At 38.4% G+C, this 18,934-nt stretch overlaps 1 protein-coding gene across 1 annotated transcript in view; it reads right to left on the bottom strand.

Annotated features, from left to right (window-relative positions):
* sms (spermine synthase) overlaps window positions 1-18,475 on the bottom strand; it is a 107,646-nt gene extending 89,171 nt beyond the window's left edge. The window contains exons 1-2 of the mRNA XM_084698115.1: window positions 18,362-18,475; window positions 17,550-17,620 (exon numbers count right to left, since the gene is read on the bottom strand). Coding sequence (XP_084554241.1) covers window positions 17,550-17,595 — 46 coding nt within the window. The 5' untranslated portion in view covers window positions 17,596-17,620; window positions 18,362-18,475. The remainder of the gene's footprint in view (window positions 1-17,549; window positions 17,621-18,361) is intronic.
* Between the last annotated feature and the right edge of the window lie 459 nt (window positions 18,476-18,934).

Here is an 18,934-nt window from a genome sequence, read left to right on the forward strand (position 1 = left end):
GCTTCTAGAGAGTAGGCTACATTTGTTTGGCTTCAGAGGGAATTATTTTTCATTTTTTTTAATCAATTTTGTTTATTATTGGAAAACATTTACAATGAAAAGTCATACTTGCAGACGGAATTCCGAATATTTTATTTAAAGTGTAAATTTAATTTAACATTTCATGGTATGTAGGCTTTACTTATTTTTATTTATGTAAATCTGTTTTAGTGTTTATACTTCCGTGTTCATACACTGTTATATTTGTAATCATTTACATCCTGTTGAGATCAGCAAATGTTTAAATAAAACATTTGCAGAGGGCATGAAGTTTTGGTGCGTGATTGACATACTAATGTTTATTGCAGCTTCAGTATATATACATATATTACAAAAAATAACTAATTGAGTTGTAATCATTTGCTGACAGCTTGGTCCCCCGAGTTCAAAAATTCCATCTGCACCCCTGAGATGATCAACAGTAATGTAATCAACCACATCAACAAACAACATATACGCTGCTCTGATTGGTTGTAGGTCTATCCAATTGAGCGAAGAGGCATTTGTTTTCCGGGTTCAGTTAAAACACGCCCCATACTCACAACCAAACGGAGCATTATCAGACTCATATTCTGACCAGAATTATGAGTATGACAACGTCAGGCTAAGGGTTTCCTACACATTAGGGCTGGAACAACGAATAGATTAAAATTGATTATTAAAAGCATTGGCAACGACTTTCATTATTGATTCGTTGTGTCGTTATTACACCACTCTAAGTCGCGGAGATGTTTGAGTATAAAAAAAAAAGTTGAGCGCGGAGCAGAGTGGAAGTAGAGAAAAAACCATCGGAGAGACGTTGTTGAGTAACGTTCTGAAACACATGGTGGAGAAATAAGTACAACTTAAGTCATCCAAGTTGTGCAGCATTTCACACAAAAAATACGTCAAAAAAGTGTGTTAATTGACCGAGGTGAAGTTAGTTTCATATTCAACATATCTCCCCCACTACAACGACCATCTGTTGTAAGATTGTCATAGTGGGGCGACTGGGAGTAAAAATATGCCCTTGACTTTGATCCAGACCGGGCCACCAGAAAAAGACATATACACCACCACAGCTGCCCTGCAATGCATGAACATTATTTTTGATCTGATGTTAGTTTGGGAGTCTTATCCTTGATGCGAGCCAGATTTTTGGGCCTTTATTTGAGCGCAAAATAGTTGAGCTTTATGTAAAATACACAAAGCTGTTTTTAAATTGGTAAAACCTTGTCTAGTGAAGGTGATGTCTGTTTCTCTTAATTTTTCCCTTTAGTCATATCATTTTAAATTGTCGTGCTGTCAGGGGGTGCTGCAGCACACTCAGCACCCCAGTTCCTGTGGACATGGCCCCGCCCCTCGACCTTTCATTGCCAAAGGTAAATTTAACTTTTTTATTAGACTATATGTATTAGAATTTGTTATTTGTTTTTCTGTTTCTCTATGTTCTTGAAAGTGCCTGACGCAATGCTCCCAATTTGTTTATTTTTTTCAATTAACCACTCAACAAGGAGTCACTAGGTATTATTATGTAAAAATCAATGTGTAAGTAATTGCCAATCATGCAGCAGTTCACTAATAAGTCAAAACAGCCAACAAGTGTATACCTCACTCACTCACCATCGTCAGCATCTTCACTATCCCCTTCACTAGTATCTGTAGCCCTACTGTCTTGTATTTGTTCATGGGTGGGGTCTGGCTCTGTACAGCAAGGAGAGTCAGTGACTTGAGTAGACTTATGTTTCATATCTTATTTAATTTCATATTGCTTTTGTACACATTTATGATTTTATTTTACGGAACAACTGATGAAGAACTAGTATTAACATTTAAAAAATCTAAATTGGCTTATCAATGCCATAGCTCCCGAGAGAAACAGCTTCTCGATATTATTGTACGAGGCAAGCTGTAAGATCAGCCCCTGTTTAACATTAACAAGACTCATGTCAACAGGCTACTATAGCAGTTTAGTTTACCTAACACTCATGCAAGAATGGAAAATTGTGTCCTATACTTCTACTGGAATTTTTTGACAGCGTATTGTAACGTTTGGCGAATTATAACCTAACTGATCTTTTCTGTGGATTATATTTAGTGGATAATTTTGTAATGTCAGCCTTGTCAGGCGATTATTAACACTGCTGACCACACGTAACGTTAAACGTTAGTGTCATTCGGTTGACGCAGTTAAGTAGCTGTCTAAGTGCTAGCTCCTAACATTAGTCACTCCAACATCGTAATGTTTCTCGCTGTTTCTCTTGAACCACAGACTGTGCAGCTAGCTAGACACTCACCTTTCTTTCCCAAGGTTTCCCAAGGTTTCTTACATTTTTTCTCCCATTGAGAGTTTTTCTGGGAGTTTTTCCTTGTCTTCCTTGAGGGTTTAGGTTGGTTGAGGGGCAGTTCTATGGGCGTATGTGAAGCCCTCTGTGACATGCTTGCGTGTAAAAAGTGCTATACAAATACATTTGATTTGATTAAAAAACAAATTGCTAATATTCTGGGCCCCTGATGTGCTCCTGGCCTCTTTTCTTCCTCTCCTCTTTTTTTGGCATCCCGATTTATGTTTCTGTTTTGGCATTGTCAGTTCTCTATTGATAACCAGCTGGCTGCTGCTGCAGTTTGTGAGCTTTAACGTTACGCGCAAATTTTCAAAAGAGGAGCGAACCATGGACCAAACCATTTTTTAAAGAAGGTCGTTATTGCTCGGAAAATACAAACTTTTTTTCAAATTTTGCTTGATTTTTTGGCTTTGTTTAAACTCTGATGCATTAGTATGGGTATTAGTTATGCATATGCATAATAATTTAGTAATAGAAAGGGAAGTCTACATAGGCTACTGGGATATTTGTGGCCCCCCCCTAGGCTGTGGGCCCCTAGAATTGTCATCACCTTTCCCCCCCTAAACAACGGCCCTGCCTGTTTGTGCACATTCTGAAGATTTTTTGCACTGTCAGTTCTGTTTTTGAATTAAGGGTTGGAATTTAAATGCTTTTTAGTTTAGTTTTTTTTATCCGATTCATTGATTAATCGAAAAAAGAATCGCCAGATTAATTTGTTACTAAAATAATTGTTAGTTACAGACCTACCACACACAGACTAATTTGTGGCGGTGCGCCACAGAATCAACACCGGCCGCCACATATTGCGTTTTGTAAAAAAGGTTTTAAACACTTTAGGCTAAAACACAGCGTATTCGTTCAGCTGAATTTCCTTTCCCTGCTCTCCCTCAGTCTCTGTCACTTACACAATGTCAGCACACGTTAGCAACAATGCATACATACGCCGTTCTAGTAAGACACAGCCATATCAGCGAACCTTCAGCATTAGTACCGTAGCTAAAGGTCTAGGAAAGTTGAGGCTACTGGATTTTGGTGTTTCAAAACCCAATGACATTGTATGACTATGTTAAGCTTGTGTTCTGCTCCTCTCTTACCAACCGTTTCTGGAGGAGGGGATCCCTCTCTGAATTGCTCCTCCTATGGTTTCTTCCATTTTTTCTCCCATTGGGAGTTTTTCTGGGAGTTTTTCCTCGTCTTCCTTGAGGGTTTAGGTTGGTTGAGGGGCAGTTCTATGGGCGTATGTTAAGCCCTCTGTGACATGCTTGCGTGTAAAAAGGGCTATACAAATACATTTGATTTGACTTTTCGCTGGGTACCTACGAACATGTCTTAATCTGAAGAGAATGTCTTCCATTCGTGGTTCATCCAAACTTGAATATCTCCTTAGGCGGTCTAATTGTGTCTGCTATACTATTTAGATACTAAGGGTAAATGGTTGGTTACGCCGTGATAAAATAATACGTTGAAAAAATATGTTTCAGTGAAGTAGCACCTCCTATAGCAGATGCAGTATAGGACGTATGGCATACAGTAGAAAGAACATCGAAGGATGGGTAATATTTCTTGCCTCAACATTAATATTTCATTATCATGAGTGTGGATATGGTGTTGTTCTTCTCTCTTTCTTTCATGATATATAGAAGTGGAGACATTGGCTGTAATACCGAGCAGTGAGCACCATGAGACCAGAAAAAAGGATGGGGAAAACTCCACAGAGAACCCAAAACAAAGTCGTATGGAGCATCATCTCTCTCCTAGTGTTGATTACGGTCAATTATGCGGTCGTGCTTGAACACCCTACTAAAAGTGGGTTCCCCTTCGTTCTTTTGGTGAGCAGTCTCAGGAGCCCTACTTACCCGGCGTCATGGAGCCGAACAGCTAAATTGTTATTTAGCACTAGCGTTGCTACCTGCATATGCATAAATTGTTTGTTGTTGTTGATTTTGTGAAGGTGTGAATCATTTTGGATTAATATTTAATATAATAAAGGTCAGTGTAACAAATTATCCCCCCCCCCCGCCAACAGTTTCTTTCTAATCTGTGGGAAACACTGGATAAAATCATGATACATCTAGCCAGCGTATTGGATTTCATGCATCATGTGTTTAAAACTTGTATTTTAATCGTTATTGTGAGACTGCGTTGGATAAGTATAAAGTCCCATTCATGTTAGGCTTCCATGTTCATTGGTTCAGAGACAAATGCTGTGACAACTGTTGCAGCTTGCAGGAGGGGAGATCATTAAATTGAGTCCAAAATGTTGCTAATGATTAGAGAATTTGGGGGGGGTTGTTTGTGGTAGACTGGTTTAGTTACTTATTGGATTGCTGATCCCTGTAAAAGAGATAGCTGACCATTTGCGGTAGAGGTCACCTGGGGCCTGTACTAAATTTACATTTGCATGTATGCATTTAGCAGACGCTTTTATCCAAAGCGACTTCCAAGGGAGAGCTTTACAAAAGAGCATAGGTCACTGATCATAACAACGAGGTAGTCCCAAACACTGCAAGCAGCCAAAACATGAAGCATACATTGTGAAAAACTAAACAAGTGCCAAAGGGAAGACCCATAAAAGCACATAAAGGGGCGGTGTTTGCACCATATGTCCAATCGCAAACATGGACAAAACAAGAGCCGCATATTTCACGCAGGAGGAGCCGACAGAATCTTCCAAACGTTGTCTACTCCTCCTGCGTGAAATATTGTAATACAAACATATCAGGAATACTGACATATAATACAGACAAAATCAACTAAGTTGCTACTGCCAAACTGGCAGAAAATAGCAGACGCTGTAAATGCGTAAGCTACATGACTTATTGATATATTGTGCCCCAGGCAGAAGATGTGACCATAATTACACTTGTGCATTCCATGTCAAACTTTTGTTGCTGTATTATTTTAGTTGCAACCCTGGCAGTGGCATACATTCATAGGAGCAAATAAAAAATAAATATAAAACCATAATTCAAAACGGTAAGTAGCAGTAGGCAATACTTGCACATATTTTAAGGCCAACAAGTACAAGGCTGAATTGCCTGAGTCAGTCCCTTTTGTAGGATATTGGTATAGCTACAAAGGGCCCTCCTCCACAGGACTTGACTCCTGCTGAGGAACTGGCCCTCTCCAGCTATCAGGGTCGCTCCATGATGGAAGGAGTGAAAGGGGGCATTTCTTCAGACCCAGGTGGCAGCAGCTCAGAAACCCAAGCATATGTATGTTTCAAGTAATCTATGTGACCATGTTCATGCAACAATTATTTATGAATATTGTAGGAGTGAAATGTATTACTGTTCTCTGCAGTGACAGGAAATACAGTGGTGTTGCTGCCACCACCCACTGTTGTCCCACTGTGCCATACAGAGGTAACAGTAAAACTAATAGTCATACGCCATTATGTATGCCATATGTGGTTGCTGAATATTGATCAAATATGCCATTTACTTTCTCAAGTGGAGGTTCTAAACGATCAGGAAACTGTGTCTGCCTGCTCAGAGAGCATTTTGGGGGTACACTTTTGAGTTTTATTTACCACTTGCAACACGGTGAGTGTGTGAACATGTGGCTGTGATTGAAGTGTCTGTAATAACTTGCTCATGGTGGTGGTCTGAACATGAGACAAGTCCTTAAAGTGCTCATTTCAAATATGACTCAATTGAGTAAATTGCTATGGTGTTAAACTCAGCAGGAAGAGGAACTTCTTCCTCCCCCTGAGCCTAGGGCCTCCACTTCAAGGCCAAGATAAAGACACAAATTACTCAATTAATTTGAAACACAGTAGTCAAATGGACACCAACTTTCTCCAACTGTACCTTGCATAGGGACAATGTTCTTTATTTGTTTCATGTTGGAGCAGACAATGTGAGGGCCCTGTATAAAAGAACCCTGAAGCTCCATATAGAGTATAAGAGGTTTGATATAGAGTATAAGAGGCTTGATATTGAGTATAAGAGGCTTTTAATAAATAAAATAAACAAGGCTGGCTTTTCTGTGTTCCTAGGGAAGGGAGAACACATAAGGATGTATTAGTTAAACTTTTCTACGTTTTGGTCTTTTTATACCTTCTTGTAGCTTTTTTGTTGTGCATTTTGAGTCTTTTGTGGGGGTTTTCACCATTTCTTTCTTTCAATGTCCTATTTATTATTTTTGAAAAATGCTATAAAAGTGAATGAAAAATCCAAATTCAAAGAAAGTAGTGAAATTATCATTAATTTAACTTGTGAAGAGCATCGTATGGTACCATACATATTGTTCTTTTTGGTTTGAAATGTTTTGGTTGAAAGAAACACACATTTCTGATATGGAAATGATTAGAAAAGGGCTCTAAGCAACCCAAGGACAACAGAATGGGTTAAGGGGAGACACCCCAGTGAATAGGTGGTCCATCTGATATAGATCATATTATAGCTGGTACGATCCAAAGACAAAATAATTAATACATAAAGCACTCAGAGACTGCCGGTAGGTCTTTTCTGATATCTGCAATTGATTTAGCTACTGCTGCTGTTGTTGCTAAATTCAATACATTTGAGGGGGCGGGGCTTCAGCTCTTTCAGGCGACACACCTTGGCCAGTGCCACCCTAGAGTAAAGCTTGGCCACCCCTCTGGCCACCCCAAGCAAAGCTGTCAAGTGGTAGGTAGGTTGAACAATAGCGCATTATTTTAGGCAAAGGCATGTAGACACTTATCCCTTGATGCAATAAACTGTTGGTTGGAATACACATTGAGAAAAATACTGTTTATAGTTGTTGCTGCTTTTGCTACCTTTCATAGAAGGTCAGAACAACCGGAATACACATCTTAAACGAAAGTTTAAGTAGTTAAGTCATTTTCTTTATAATAAGGAATCTTTATTCAATATTTAAAAAATTGACATTTAGAGAAAAAAATTTTTGAAAAAAATGTTGAAAATCCTATAGGAATTAGGGCTGGGCGATATTTTTTTAATCGATTTATCAAAGTAATGACTTCCTTCAAGAAAGATATCATAACATTAATTCATTTTCAATAATATCTATGGAGAATAATTAGGAACAGCAGTTCCTACAACAATTTCTGTGATGCAACAGGAAGTTGCCGAGAAATGGTAGCCTACGCTAACTAAAATATACCTCCACCTCATGTGGAGTTGCTCATGTTAACCACGGAAAATTAGTCTTATTGCCGAAAACGGTGGCAGCGACAGCCATGGCGAGGGAGCAACTTCCAATGAAGACATTATTGATAAAAAGGGTTTGTCTTTAATTATTTGGAAGTGATTTGGCTTTTTGAAATCTGACAAAGAGCAGAGCAATCTTAGGTGCAAATTTTGTAGTTAACAAACAGATGGCTACCAAGTCTGGTAATATGACAAACCTTTTTTACCACCTCGTCGGAACATGCAGAAAGTGTGAGTTTGCGCCAAGGTATTGATAAAATGCAAGGTTTTAAAAAGCTTAAAGGGGTCATTGCAAAACCGAATTTACCTTGTCACAATTGAATAACGACAGTTCAGTGGGTAAAATGGACATACAGTGAACCCCATATTCCATTGACACCTCTTTCCTATGCAAATCTCACAATTAAAAAATGAAGCTGTAAAACGGTAGGTTTTGAAAAAGCCTCCACCTTTTTGGGCTCTGGTCTGTACCTTTGTCATACCCCAAAATTTGCTGCGCGGTGCTCTGTGTACTTCCACAGAATTACAAAGAAGAAAGGTTTTTTCTAGCATATTGAAAATGGACTACGGTGGTAAATGCAGTGTTCCAGGCTGCACTTTTCAGAGTCTTCCCAAGGAACCAAACACTCGAAATGCTGTGATGTTTCTCCATGAGAAGATCCCTGTGCAGTTCGACCCTCAATTTGCTCGCACTATTTCACCGTGGACAGTTTTGAAAACCTGGGACAATGTAAAGCAGGATTTTCTATGAAGCTGTTGCTGAAAAGAGGTGCTGTACCGACCTTATGTTCTTTCTCTCACAACGCAATCATTTTTTACCCAAATCGCCCAGCCCTAATAGGAATGCATAGAAATCTGTCTTGATCCTGAAAGCAGGAAGAGAAAAAGGTAGTCTAGCACAAGTTCTGTATGAAACGACTGTTAGATTCAGACCTACTGTAGACCCTTAAGCCGGGTGCACATTGTATGGTTTTGGCCACAATTTGGCCGTCTGAGACTAATTGTGAGAATCCTAAAAGATTTATTTAATCTTAGGCCAAATCTGTAGTCTTTGATCGCTAGTTTGACATGGACAAGATCCTGTAAAGTGGAATTGAAAATTAGTTTTTAAGTTCATCACACCACAAAAGAATGTGATGTTGACTACCCATCCAAATTCAAATGGTAAAAAAAATAACAAGTATGTTAAATTTGGCTTGAAAATTGTGAGAAAATCAGCAGTCTTTTCTGCTTGACACAGGGGGGGGCATGTCACATGAAGGAGCTGAATCTCCGCCCCCTCGAATTTAGCTACAACAGCAACACTAGCTAAATCAATTGCAGATATCAGAACAGACCTACCTGCAGTCTTTGAGTGTCTTATGAATTAATTACTTTGTCTTTGCATCGTACCAGCTGAGTAACAGAATGCAACCGTCTGTGATCTGACGTAGATAGGTCGCTGTGACGTAGATCAGTCAGGTTTTGGCTCTGTCTTTACAAAACCTGAGCTGAAAACAGAACAGAAACTGTTCAACAGTCCAATTAGGGCTGCAACAACAAATTGATTAAGTCGATTATTAAAAGCGTTGGCAACTAATTTCATTATCGATTCGTTGTGTCGTGCGATTATTACGCAACTCAATAAGTCGCGGAGATGTTTGAGTATCAAAAAAAAAAAGTTGAGTGCGGAGCAGAGTGGAGGTGGAGGAAAGGCCATTGGAGACACGTTGTTGACTAACGTTCTGAAACACATGGCAGTGAAATCAGTATGACTTAAGTCATCCAAGGTGTGGGTGCATTTCCCACTAAATACGTCAAAAAGGTGTATTAATCGACCGAGGTGAAGTTAGTTTCATATTCAATATTCGTTTCACATTCGGAAGACGCAACTTGCGGCGTCGCGTTAGGGACCGGGTGAAAACTACCCATATCATTTTTTTTTTATTAGACGTTTACAATATTTTTATGAATATAAAACCTCAAACAGACACCAGAGTATCTTAATGTCTGGTACACTTCCACAGCCTTTACTTTGTCAATGAAGTTTCAAATAAAATGATTTTAAAAAATCAATATAAAATGATTTTAAAAAATCAATAATCTTGAAAATAGCTTAATCCTTGCAAATCTGAACTTTTTTTCAAATTTGTAGGGCTGTCCCCAACTAAGATTGTCTTTGTTCGACCAAGACTCGTCTAAAACAACTGAAAATCGACTAATCAAACTTTGAAACGCTTAAAAATAAATAAACGTACAAACATTTTCGGGATCTGACTAAATTGCAGATTCAACCGCTAATAGCCTACTAAAGACTCGTATCACCAGTCCTGTTGTAACTGAATGCCGATGGTATTATTGTACCTCTTACAATGTTCTACAAATTAAAATATTGTTTGTTTAACATGCAAATCATCAGAGCACGCTTATCACCGCCTGTAAACTTGTAGCATGCAAACTTGGGGAAAGTTTGCAAAGCTGAGTGGGGAACGTTGCAACAGAGAAAGATTTTGTTGTCTTGAGAAGCCTGAGAAGATAATGTCATTTGATTTGGATGTGATTCTTGTAATAGGCATATTCATTTTTCAACCCAGCGCGTTAAGCATGAGCGAAGTAGGGCTAGACCAACTTACATTTTGCAGGTGGTAGCTTACATCATATTTGACGTCTAACTATGAAAAATAAACCGTTGTTGGCAGAGTTTGCATACGTTTTTCGAGTCATCCGGTACTTTGTAAATGTACTTTGTAATGAAATGCTCCCATACCACCGATTTTTTGTAGTTCTGCAGCCAATTGTGATCGTGCCTTGTTCAAAATACCAAAACAAAACAAAGCGCAGATTAACAACAGGGAAAACAGTAACACCTTTTCTTTTAAATTATATATTTTTTGAGTTGATTTCTTTGTCTTAAATAATATAATATACAATTTCTGTTGAATATTTCGTTAATTCAGTAATGATGACACAAGTGGGAATCAGATCTCACACTGCCATATGGCAGCTCGACTAAAAAAGTCTTAGTCGACTAAGTGGGGACAGCCCTACAAATTTGTGTCAAAATCTTACATATATACCAGATTATTCTAATAGTCTGGCCTACTTCCACAACCTTTCAATGTTCACAAATGTCCTAAACAAAACTCAAATGAATTGCTCATCTCTGAAAAAAGAAAATCCACGCTAATATTAATAACTTTTTCAAAATTGTGTGCCTGGGTGTGCACATTCTGAAGATTTTTTGCACTGTGAATTTGCACCGTCAGTTCTGTTTTTGAATAAAGGGTTGGAAATTAATGCTTTTTTTATTCATCGAAAAAAGAATCGACAGATTATCGATTACTAAAATAATCGTTAGCTGCAGCCCTAGGTCCAACTCCACATTTCAGTGCGACAAAGTTTTCGCGCTCTGCACATGCTTTCAGGAACTCCTTTAACATGTATATAATGTACAGAGAAGCAAATCATGGAATTTGCTTTACAGGATCTTTAATGGCCGTTGCGATCAGATTTTTACACAAATTAAATTCTGTGTCAGAAGATTTGAGGCACAGTCCTGTAGTGTGGCTTCTCCTACAACTGCCTTTAATGTTGACTGAGACTTCTTGCATGCATATGTTTTTTGTGTCTTGACTGTTGTCGGCTAAAGTCTGACATTAATGAAGAATTAAAACAGAGATCCTACAGTGTGACATGGCTTACAGCAGGGATCATGTTCATATAGACTGACATGCAACAGTTGCAAAAGACTAATAAGAATCGTACATTGTGCATCCGTCTCTAGTTAGGATCCATTAAGGGTCTCATCAGTGTTTCCTCTGTGGATTTTGTAGTGGCGGCCCGCCACAGCTGAATTTCTGCCACCACGGTATCAAAAATAGGGCTGTACAAAATGTTATTCTATCAGCAGCGATTGTTAGAGTGTATGTCGGAGAATAGCACGGACGCGCGCTTCACACCGCAGTTGAGATTGCGTGTGTGCATCCTTGAGAACTGTAAGTCGTAGAACTTATGTTGTCAGTCCATTTAAGCCTGGTATTGTATCTATAGTTCTTGCAAATTTAAATTAAGTAACTGGTGATTTTAGTATGTATTCTTCACCTGCTAGCTAAATTGCACGTCTGTTGATTCGATAGTGATTGCTGCCCTTTCTCACGTTTGTAGTGTGAGAAAACAGGACAGAGTAACACGGTGGATATTGCTATAAAAAAAATCTATTTTGGGCGCAAAAAATCATGTTTTTCATACTACGGTGTTGGGCCAATTTATCGTATACCAGGGATCATGGACCAGTTTTAATACATCAAAATACTTGAGGAGATTATCTTTCGCTTTCGATTATATTTTATGCTGAAGAGGAAATGCCCCTGAAATGTGTTTCAACAAGATAAAGATCCCAAACACTCGAGTAAGCGAGCAGCATCTTGGTTTCAGACAAAAAGGGTTGAGGTAATGGGAGTGGCCAAATCGATCCCCTGACCTCAACCCTATTGAAAACTCATGGAGTGACATTCAAAATGCAGTTTCTCAAGCAAAGAAGTTTGTAATTTGTTCATCCTGGGTGGATTTATTTTTTCTTAGGTGCCAAAAGTCGACTCGATGCAGCGCAGTTACGTAGCAGTTATCAAAAACAATGGTTACACAACTAAATATTAGCTTAGTGAAGTAACATCTTGAAACATTTCCTTCGTTTTAAGTGTTGAAAGAGAAAATTACACACTTAAGAGATTAATATACATTTTCATTGCGTAGAAGAATAACATTTGTTAATGCCTTGATTTGGATTGTTGGAATGTTTCCTATACATTTGAAATATGGAAATTAAAGCTATAAAAAAATTAATTGTGACTATATTCCCTTTTATTATCACACTGCTATTTATTTTAACACAACTGTAAGATGACACCGAATCAATCACACTTCTTAACTCACAGGCAAATATTTAGATTCGTCTTGGCAAATATCAAGACTCGTCTTGGCAAAATTAGTTGGGCTACTTTTGTCTTGCATGATAGCCTTTTCACCATATTATGAGCTGTGTAATATAGCAGTCCCTAACTTGAAGGCAATAGGATATGAGCTTGGAATTGCAACAAAATACGACAACTGGTGGCTTTTTTAATAGCTTATATACGTTTTTGAGGGCATATTTTCAGTTTACAGGTGCTACTAGAATTGTGATTCCAACGAAGATACTGCCCGTGACAACGTTATTATAATCAGCTTAATCAAAGGGGGGTTTTAATTTATGAAAGTAAATATAATTAAATGTTTAAAATATCACTAGAAGCAAAGGAAATGTTTTTAAGTCACAATATAGGTTATGGCCTAATTTTTACAAAGGATTTCCCAAATTCTTCGTTTTGATGAAACAGTTTCAGCTATGTGAGGCTGGCAGAAAAGCATATCACCATTAACTCACTAAGGGAAATAAGAAGAAACCCTGTTTAATTCTACACTCCAAGCTTAGTATTGTCAAGTGTAAATGAGCAGCAACAAATTTATTATTTTAAATCTATGCAACCTTCATAAAAAAGCTATTAAGTAGGCCTACTCATAATTTAAAATACAGAAATATTATTTGTAAAATTTGAGAAATAAAACAGACCCATCTGCAACGGACACAAGCACACCTCACAATTTCCCCAGAAATGTCACCCCAAAATTTTACTCCTCCACTTCACATAATATATTTCTCTATGTGACTGTTGACATTATACCGGTACTGGTACCTAACCACTGTACTGGCTTTTTAGGAACGGTAAGATGCTGACATTAAGAAAAAGAAAAAAGTACTTTTATGCACTGAAATAGGCAGGTGGACCGCAGCAATAAAAGCTGTAGGCTTCTGTGTGTTCAAGAAGCGGACCTGCAAGTGATGTCACCCCTATGCCCTGCTACATGCGGCCAGTGTTTGGAGAGTTTAGTTCCCCTGTTCCCCCTTCCGCATCAAATTATTCAGTTGTTTTCTCCTGTTGCTAGGTTGAACTGTATGTGATTTGTATAATCTTTCTTTCTCAAATTAGGTAAATGTATTGTTGCTTGTTAATATACAATCGCAATTTACAATCACATACAGGCTGTAAGGTATAAAATGTATTCTAGCCTTTGCGGTTTTCAGAGGCAAAACGCAGGTCTCACTCACGCATTTCAACCAGTTCATACGCAGTCACGCAATACCTTGTATTTCTCACATTTCTCACGCTGATAAATAGCCTCACGTAATTGCTGGTCCACCGAGAGGCTGCGATGCCTTGGAATAACAAAATTCTGCATTTTCATGATCAAATTTGTCCCTAAAGGAACGTAGTGAAAATAGAAATGCAATTGACCAGGGGCACTGTTTAGCTCATTGCATTTGAATATTATCCACTGAACATCACATTCGATTCCTTGAAAATTAGATGTCAAATGCAGTTTTCATTTCCATTTTCAATGAGTCAAAGAGTGCATACAAATTTTTATTGATACAAATTGAAACCTAACCAAATGTTCTATTTGTGCAAGTCTTATGTATCAATTAAAATTAGTTTGTTTTTATTTATATTTAATTAATTAACACACACACACACACACACACACATATACACAGATTAAATATATATCTCATTAACATTGACATTTGAATATAGTCCACTGTTTAGAGGGGTACGTCTTTGAAAATTATATGTCAAACTTATTCCATTTCCATTTAATATAATCATCGAACTCTTATATGACATGTGAAAAAGCAAATGCAATTTGGATTACTGCATCTTCATTTGAATATTGTCTCAAATAACACATATATATTGAAAATGATAATGCAATTTCATAAACACAGGTTCATTTGAATATAGTCCCCTATGGGCTTCCATAACAACAGGTGTCCTGACATTTCATCCTACCCGACAGATTGGCTGTTTATCAATCCAAGTTTTTTTCTCCATTCTTGCGAACTCGTTTGACGTCATCTTACATTGTCCAAGTACCAAGAACGCCAAAAATACCCGGAAATGTTTTTGATCAGCCCTATTTATCGAGAACGCATCTGATTTCCCAGAAGTCATTGCAAGAACACACGCATCTCAAATCGGTCTGCTCGCGGTCGTACAAGACCGTTCTGGCAAGTCTTTTGGCAAGAACAATCTTCTCAAAAACGCAAGTATGTTTTTAGCGTTTTTCGGATTGATAAACAGCCATTGTCCTTCCAGGGCTTACTGCAAGCGCACATCAATTTAGTGTAATTTTTGTTGTGCTATAAAATCTTCCCACGCGTTTATTGGGTGTGCTCAAGCCTTCGGCGAGCACAACCATTGTTCTCTTTGGACTACATAGATAATGCCGGTGTCAAAAGGTTTGTGTTGTTAGCAATTGCGTTCCTTGTATTTTTAATCTATGTTCCGTTGCACCGTTTAGGAGCTTACAATGTTTTTGTGGCAAAAAGTGCCTTGTGTGCACAAAGGGAAATCATTGGTACCCTAACATCACAACACTTTAGGAACAACGCATAGATACGACGTGCATAGATGTTCTAGTAAGACTGTTGTACAGCAAGTATCGTATCGTGCCGTGGTGTACTAGCAGCATCATACATTTAAGCAATTCAAGACTTGCATGTACAATAAGTTATGTCACATTAAATGATGTATTTAAACTCAAGCTTGTGTGGTGCATCGCTGTCTTCAATGCCACAACCTAAACTTGATGTCAAAAGAAAAGTTTTTCATCTCCGGCACATTCAAACAATCCCCTCAGTGAAGCAACAGCAGCTAGCTTGCTCGTAGCACATTTACCGGGGTAGGCTTCTCCACGCAGGGCTCTAGAATGAGACCAAATGATTGCATTTGGCATTGTTACTAACAATGATCGCTTCCAGCAAACTTCTTTTGAATTAGCCATTTCCCCCTTAATATATTTCAAGCTTATTCACGCTTTTGGGCGCATATTCAGTTAGCAGATGGTACTGTTTGAATCGCGATTCCATCTGAAATACTGCTGGTGACAACGTTGCTAGATTAGCTTGTTTCAAAGGGGCTTCTTAATGAATGAATGTAATATGAATAGGCTAAATGCTTGAAAATATCACTCGGATATAGGAACTTAAGGGACATTTAAAGGTCCCATGACATCCTGTTTTTGGATGCTTTTATATAGGCCTTTGTCCCTAATACTGTATCTGAATTCTCTTTCCCGAAAATTAGCCTTGGTTCAGAATTACAGCCACTACGAGCAGTCGCACAATTATGGAGCTAGAAAGCAGACAAAATCATCTGAATATTAAAGATCTGAAATATTTGTATGTCGAATTTCATAACACGGAAATATTTTGCAGTTGAATATATCATATCTGAATTATTGGTATGTGAATTTGATAAAATTGAATTATTTTGATCAAGAAAAACACTTTCTGAAATTCTGATTGTGGGAATTCAGGTTATTGAAATTCAGACCGCGGAAATTCAGATTTTGTCTGAGCTAGGCCAAAGGTGAAAAAGCTTGGTTTCAAAGGGAAAAGTAGACGACTTCAGAACGACCAAACTTTACCTCAGAACAAAAACTAAGAGTTGCTCGTTGGAGGAATAGGATGGAGCCCAATACGGTACAGGCTAAGCGCTTATGAAACTTCATATTCGAATTCAGATACTTTTGTCAGCTGTCTAGCTCCATACACAATGAGCTTTCCTTAGGACGTGTCATTTCTGTGTCTGTAGCTTTAAATGCTATGAGGAGGAGAGAGCTGGGGCTAACTGCCATGCTTCGGTTGTTTGCATGCCATGTTGTCTTTCAAGGAAAAAACAATATTGCGTTTGCAGGCCGTAGCTCATTTTCTCATTGGCGGGACAAATTATCTGGGCGGGCAAAGCAGAGAAAGGGGAGGTAACCTTTCCTCTTATGACGACATAAGAGGAACATTTTCAAATCGGAGCATTGAGCTTTCATTTTCTCAAAGGTGGAGTAGAATACCCAGGGCTTGGTTTACACCGATCAAAATGTCTAGCCACTGGAGGACCAAGGGCAGGCTAGGGGAACACATTTTAATGTTAAATAACCTAAAGTGAAGTTTTCATGTAATGGGACCTTTAAATCATAGAGGTTAGGACAATTTTTACACCGGATTGCCCAATATCTTTGTTTAATCCAACTTTTCAACTGAGGCTGCTATAGTTTTTCACTATTCCCTTTTCCAGGGGACATAAGACAACCGTTTCATTCTACACTTCACTTAGTATTTTGAATGTAAATGAGCAGCAACAAATGTATGCTTTTAAATCTATGCAATCTTCATAAATAATAAGTAGGCTTTTTTTAATAAAATATACAGAAATATCAGTTATAAAAATTACAGTTAACAGACCCATCTGCAACGAGCACACGCTACAATTCCTCCAGAAATTGCACCCTCTCTAGTTTTATACTGGTAGGACAATCTGATGAGTTACATTGCACTGCAAAATTATACTACCAGGTATTTTCCATGTGGTAGGCTGGATGAATAAATATATCGATAGATACAGCTATAATTTAGCGCTACGGTAGGAACATCCGACAAGGTAGTACAAATTGATAGAACACCAGGTTCCATTACATTTATGAACAGGTGACAACCAGAAGTCGCTGCAATCACAGTTAGTAGCCATCAAGTTGTAATACAATGGTATCCTTTAGACATATAAATTGATAGAACTGCTAATAGGGCGTGTATTTGTAGTTAATATAGTCAATGTGTTCTTAAAAAAATACAATTTGCACTGGTGTAAAGAAAAAAATCGTTTCTGCAAATTCGGGGTTTGTCCTCCCAAGCCTACAGCATGGATGATTGCACCAATGGCATTACTTCTAAGGTTATTGTAAAGAAATTGTAGAGGCTGCGTTTTCAAGTGCAAAATGTTGCATAAGTTATCTACAAAGAACTGTGGGTAGGTACTTTTACATAGAGGTATGTGTTTGTAAATGTGCAACTTCAGATTTGCTGTGGTCAGTGGCCTATCCGTGTCCTATTCTGCGGCAAAGCACGAGCATCAAGAAGTACTAGCCTACTTCCATGTCATGTGTTTGTATCGTTTACCTGGCATTGCAAGGGTGAAGTCAAGGGTGTAATGTCGTAATGCCATGACCGGGTATAGCTGTCATCCATGCCTAGAAAGGCAAAAGGAGTGAAAACTGAGGTTATCGACGTATACAAAAAGCGAGAAGTCTTGGACACTTCTGGAGTTGGAGAAGACACCCTGTGCTAGCGTAGTTAGCTAGCGACTGAAGAGGAAGGCTGAGAATAATGACGTTGCTACTTCGTCATCACCGCTCGCACAGCCCCTGTAAAGATAGCCTACTAGTAAATTACAAAGATGTTCATTTTGGTCACCATCAAAACACAGAAACAGTGTACATTTTAAAACTGTTTTCTAAAAAATTATTCCCTAATTAAATTCACAAATAGCACACACTTTCATACTTATTTCATGCAGACGTAGTTACAGTTATGCAAACTAGAAAAGCTATTTTTAGACGGACAAGTGACATTTTATCTTCAGACTTGTAGCAATTTGGAGGGGGGGGGGGGGGCAAACAATTACACTGCAGTGAATTGAAAGTAAAGTACAACAACAAACAAAACCTGTAGCCTAATTATTACGTGTGAACGAATATCATTCACGTCTTACTAAACGTAGTCACGCAAAAGTGAATGAAGTAAACAAATCCTTTCTGTTTCCTCTTCTGAGCCTATTCAGGTAACGTGAACAATGATCCAAAGACTCGTACCCGAAGATCCAATCGGGAAATGAACGAATAATTTATGTTTCCTCTAGCTACCAGTACTGAGCATATGCAGGTCACCTGAAAAATTATACAAAGACCCAAAAGAAGGAACGAATCGTTCACCTCCCAACCGTGTTTTCGGATCAATGTTTCGTTCTTCTGCCAGTCGAGTCTTCGGACCAATGATTTGTTCATTTCCAGACTGGGTTTTCGGCAGGGGCGGATTAAGGTGATCAGGGGTCCCTAGGCTGCTCTTTTTGTGAGCCCCACCCCCATCCCCCTATTAAAAATGGTGGCTTACTAGAAATGGTCCACATGCAAATAAGGTAAACTGACATACTAATTGAGACAGCCAACTCAACAGTGTTTTCTTTACATTCCTACAGTGCTAGAATCAGCCCTAAAGCGCAAGTTCTAAATATTTCCAAGGCTTCCACCAGAGTGATTTATTTCTGCAAAAAGGAAACTAGCTAGCTTTAGCAAAGAACGTATATATTCAATATACATATATAAGAGATGTAAGTGGAAAGAATACCAGATATAACCCTTTGCCTCCACATCCTCAAAACAATTAGGCCTACCAGGGCTCTCAAGTTTCATGCATTGAGCGTGACAGTCACTCATTTCGGTCTTTTGTCACGCCCTCCCGCCACACATTGTATTTCCCACCCAGAAAAAATATATCATATATTTAAT

The sequence above is a fragment of the Hypomesus nipponensis genome, chromosome 5 (genome assembly GCF_054491055.1).
Source record: "Hypomesus nipponensis isolate SF chromosome 5, ASM5449105v1, whole genome shotgun sequence".
Lineage (NCBI taxonomy): Eukaryota > Metazoa > Chordata > Actinopteri > Osmeriformes > Osmeridae > Hypomesus > Hypomesus nipponensis.